General features: G+C 45.2%; 1 protein-coding gene across 1 annotated transcript; it reads left to right on the top strand.

Moving 5' to 3' along the window:
• Positions 1-745: 745 nt before the first annotated feature.
• On the top strand, positions 746-1,687 carry LOC120395518 (olfactory receptor 52E2-like). The gene has a single exon (XM_039519977.1). It carries the CDS (start codon positions 746-748, stop codon positions 1,685-1,687), a length of 942 nt encoding a protein of 313 aa, XP_039375911.1.
• The last annotated feature ends 3,511 nt before the right edge of the window (positions 1,688-5,198 follow it).

The following is a 5,198-nucleotide window of genomic DNA, read 5'->3' as shown; positions in this document are numbered from 1 at the left end:
GGTGACATGCACCAGTGGTGCTTAGATAGGGGGTGGGGTCCTGGGGATAAGTTAGGGGCCGGGGTCCCGAGAGGTGGTGATCAGGGGACGGGGAGGTTGGATGCGTTGGGGTTTCTGTGGGGGGCAGTTGGAGGGAGTGGATGCTGGCAGGGTGGGGCTACCCTCCCTCCCCGTGGAGAGTCCTATTATTTGAATGTTAAAATGCAGTACCCTCCCCTTCACAGTGCAGCTCTCCATTCACAGCAGGCTGCAGCATGAGGTCTCAGCTACCTCACTCCCTCCCCTGTTGGTAGTGGCCAAGGGAATGCTGGGAAATGTTGTTCTTTCCCTGCTCCAGGGCTGGCGCTATAGGCAGGGAGCTAACCAAGAAACTACAGCTCCCGGGCCCCATGTTGGCACTCAGTTCCCAGGCTGGGTCCCTGCCGCCCCTGCAAATGGGCGACAACTAGCACGTCCTTGCTTTACTGGTGCCTAGAGCCGCCCCTGTATGTGACCAGGCCAAAGAACTCTGGACTCACAAAGTAGCCTTGAAGCTAAGTTTTGAAACAAAGGGTTCCGACTCTTTGCTAAAGTTATATAAAGCAGGGAGTGACATCGTTGGTGGTTCTTCACTCCCCACTCCAGAAGACTCCTAGAATGTTAATAGCTAGAAAATATTTACTGTACTATTTGATATAAAGCGTGATTATCTCCCTTTACAGGCACCTGGAGCATTTCTGAGTCATATCGACGCATCAGCCACCTCATGGCAGCTTTCAACCTCACCCCCTCTGACCCTTCAACATTCATCCTAACGGGCATCCCCGGCCTGGAGTCTGCCCACATCTGGATTTCCATCCCTTTCTCTACGTTCTACAATATCAGCCTGTTGGCAAATTTCACGCTTCTGTCTGTTGTAGGTAAGGAGCAGACCCTGCACAAGCCGATGTACCTGCTGATCTGCATGATGGCGCTGACAGACATCGTCACGCCTACCTTTGTCGTGCCAAAGGCACTGGGCATATTTTGGTTCAATCTGAAAGGCATTACCCTGGCTGGCTGCCTCACCCAGATGTTCTTCCTTCACATGGTTTCTGTTATGCACTCAGCCAACCTCGTGACAATGACCTTCGATCGCTACGTTGCCATTTGTAACCCTCTTAGATATGCCACTATCCTCAGCAATGCACAAATAGCTAAGCTCGGGCTTGTATGTTTGATAAGAGCTGTTCTCTTTATTCTGCCCCTTCCTGTGTTCATGAGTCAGCAGTCATTCTGTGCCAACCGCATTATCCCCCATACACAATGCGATTACACAGCTCTGTACAAGATGGCATGTGGGGACATGACAGTAACCAGGATATATAGTTTGATGCTAATGGCTGTAGTTTTGGGGTTTGACCTGACGCTCATTGCCCTGTCCTACGGTCTGATCATCAGGGCCATCCTCAGAATCTCCTCTAAGAATGCCCACCAGAAAGCTCTCAACACCTGCACAACCCACATCTGTGTGATGGTGACATATTATACCCCTAGCATCTTCTCCAATCTCACATACTTGTTTGGTCAGGGCATCGCTCCCCACGTTCACATCATCTTGGCCGACCTCTATCTCCTCATCCCTCCCATGCTCAACCCGATCATTTATGGGGTCAGAACCAAAGAGCTTCGTGACAAAGTAGGCAAATACACCTGCTGCAGAGGGTGATCTTGAAATCTGTATTACAGGAGGGGGGAAGCATATCTCCTCATTAATCAAGGGTGCTCTGTCGCAGTTTGGTTGAGCTAAGCCTTGTGGAATTTCACAGTCTGAGTATTTCCTCCCACACTATATCTTATCACTCCACCACTAAGCCCAGCTTTTCCGTGACTCTAGGCTATGTCTGCACTAGCACGGTAAGGGAACCTACTCTACGGAACTCCAGCTACATGAATAGGATAGCTGGAGCTGATGTACCTTAGGTCAAGTTACTGTGGGTTCTATACTGTGGGAGGGGCCGGCGGGGGGGGGGGGTCTACAGGAGAAAATCTCCCATTGACTTATCTTACTCTTCTCTTTACTAGACCCGCTAAATTGATTGCAGGTGGATCGATCTCAGAGCATCGATCCCAGCTGAGTGTAGACCTGCCTTGAGACTGCCATAAGATACTGTAGCATTTTGAGGCAAAGTGGTTTTCCATTATTTCCTGTGTGGTCATGGTTCTTTTCAGTTTTACACACAGAAGCTACACTTTCAGATAACCAAATAGAATAAGAAAGCGTCAGCAATGCTCATGTTCTTTATCATATGTACAGTGATTCGGTGAGCAAAAGGTACCTGATTTTTCTATGGTGAATCCATCACAAAACCTGGAGGATAAACCTAATGTTTCAACTCGAAAGTCCTTATACAGGAAAACTGCTGTAGAAATTCAGGACATTCAACTAGAGCTTACTGGTGAGAGTTGTAAAACCTTGTGTTTTTGAGAACTGGACTGCGGTATTTAACTACTACATCACCTTTGAGTAATAATAACTTACTGCTTTGCACAGCTGATTTTGGAGTGGAACAGACTATGAACTTTCCTTGTGTCCCAGAGAGGGCTCTTTGTGATATCCCCATGCCCACAGAGTGGGGTTTCTTGTTTTCATGAACCTTTCCCATTTTTTTGTTCATTGTTCTTGTGATGGGTTAGATCACAGAACCCCCATTTGAAACTGCCAATTGATGTGCACTTAGGACAGAAGAATCCCATTCACTGTTACAGACTAGGGTCCGAATGGCTAGGCAGCAGTTCTGCAGAAAAGGAACTAGGGGTTACAGTGGACGAGAAGCTGGATATGAGTCGACATTGTACCCTTGTTGCCAAGAAGGCTAACAGCATTTTGCACTGTATAAGTAGGGGCATTGCCATCATATCAAGGGACGTGAGTATTCCCTCTATTCAACATTGGTGAGGCCTCATCTGGAGTACTGTGTCCAGTTTTGGGCCCCACACTTGAAGAAAGATGTGGAAAAATTGGAAAGAGTCCAACGGAGGGCAACAAAAATGATTAGGGGGCTGTAACTGATGGAACTGGGATTATTTAGTGTTCAGAGGAGAAGAATGACGAGGGATTTGATAGCTGCTTTCAACTACCTGAAAGGAGGTTCCAAAGAGGATGGATCTAGGCAGGTCTCAGTGGTACCAGATGACAGAACAAGGAGTGATGGTCTCAAGTTGCAGTGGGGGAGGTTTAAATTGGAAATTAGGAAAAACTTTTTCACTAGTAGGGTGGTGAAGCACTGGAATGGGTTACCTGGGGACGTGGTGGAATCTCCTTCCATGCAGCTTTTTAAGACCAGGCTTGACAAAGCCCTGGCTGGGATGATTTAGTGGGAACTGGGCCTACTTTGAGTAGTGGGTTGGACTAGATGACCTCCTGAGATCCCTTCCAACCCTGCTATTCTGTGATTCTATGATTCTTCATGTTAGGGAGGACATGCAAAAGCACAAAAACTTTTATGACCAGTGGAAGAAATGATCGCCCTATTCACTGCCGATGTTATGACCAGCAGCAGAAGCACTCTACTTCCAATGAAGACAGCAACAATGAAATGTTGCCTTTTAAAGACTAACAATAATGAACTAATTCAACTCAAAATATGGACATTGACTACAGTCTTTGAATGGTATTAGAAATAAATAATGTAAAAATGTTATTGTTGTTTTCACACTACATATATTTTGGGCTCCTTTTGGGTTATTCACCATTTTTCTTAGAAATACCTTCCATGCCTCAATCAGGATACTAGTACCAGTACTTAGGTTTTAATTTTGAATTTGATTATAAATTCATAGATTTGTTGCTAATATGAAGACACTCCTGCTGGGGCTTGTAGCTTTTTTTCTTAATGTAATCTGTAGTAGGTATCTAACAAACACTTTCATTTGTTATTTGATGTATAGATGAATATGTTGATAAAAAAAAACTTTGTTTCAATAAATACATTGCAAAGGTGAGCTGATAGCTTGATAGAAGATTAGAAAGAGTCACCATCCTTCATGGTGGTTTGCCTTCTCAGAGGGTCCTTGTACTGCCTTAATCAGGGATCAACCTACCATGTCCATATCTAGAGATTAACATGTTCTGACATTTATTCATACGTATTAATATCAATTATCCCATTCCTGAAACCGTTACCCTTGGCCTAACTTTTGAGTTCCATGTTCTGCGGTGTACCCTGCAGTTACGGGTCTGTTCTAATTATAACATATTCAGTTATTTGTTCCATTCCCTATTCAGCTCCCCAAAGTCAAGAGGGGTAACTGGAAGGCCATTTATCTATGCCAAAGATTACGAGCATTTCTACTATGTATGTAGGTATGTATTTAAGAGAGCAGTATGACTGCTCAGAGCTCCAGTATGAAACTGCAGAAAAACCTGAGAGTCTCTTTATTAAATTTAGAAGTATGAACAACAAGGGTAATGTCGTGGTGGGAGTCTGCTATAGACCACCAGACCAGGTGGATGAGGTGGACGAGGCTCTCTTCCAGCAAGTAACAGAAGTTGCTAGATCACAGGCCCTGGTTCTCATGGGTGACTTTAATCACCCCGATATCTGCTGAGAGAGCAATACAATAGTGCACAGACAATCCTGAAAGTTTCTGGAAGTGTAGGGGACAATTTCCTGGTGCAAGTGCTGGAGGAACCAACTAAGGGAAAAGCTCTTCTTGACCTGCTGCTCACAAACAGGGAAGAAATAGTAGAGGAAGCAATAGTGGATGGGAACCTGGGAGGCAGTGACCATGAGATGGTCGAGTTCAGGATCCTGTTACAAAGAAGAAAGAAGAGCAGTAGAACAGAGACCCTGGACTTCAGAAAAGCAGACTTTGACTCCCTCAGGGAACTGATGGGCAAGGTCCCCTGGGAGAATAACATGATGGGGAAAGGAGTCAAGGAAAGCTGGCTGTATTTTAAAGAAACCTTATTGAGGTTGCAGGAACAAACCATCCCAATGTGTAGGAAGAAAAGCAAATATGGCAGGCAACCAGCTTGGCTTAACAGTGAAATCCTTGCTCATCTTAAACACAAAAAAACAGCTTACAGGAAGTGGAAGATTGGACAAATAACCAGGGAGGAGTATAAAAGTATTGCTCAGGCATGCAGGAGTGAAATTAGGAAGGCCAAATCACACTTGGAGTTGCAGCTAGCCGGAGATGTTAGGAGTAACAAGAAGGGTTTCTTCAGGTATGTT

This window comes from Mauremys reevesii, linkage group 1 (genome assembly GCF_016161935.1).
Source record: "Mauremys reevesii isolate NIE-2019 linkage group 1, ASM1616193v1, whole genome shotgun sequence".
Classification (NCBI taxonomy): domain Eukaryota; kingdom Metazoa; phylum Chordata; order Testudines; family Geoemydidae; genus Mauremys; species Mauremys reevesii.
Note: the sequence above shows the minus strand (reverse complement) of the source record. Positions and strands in the feature narration are given on the sequence as shown.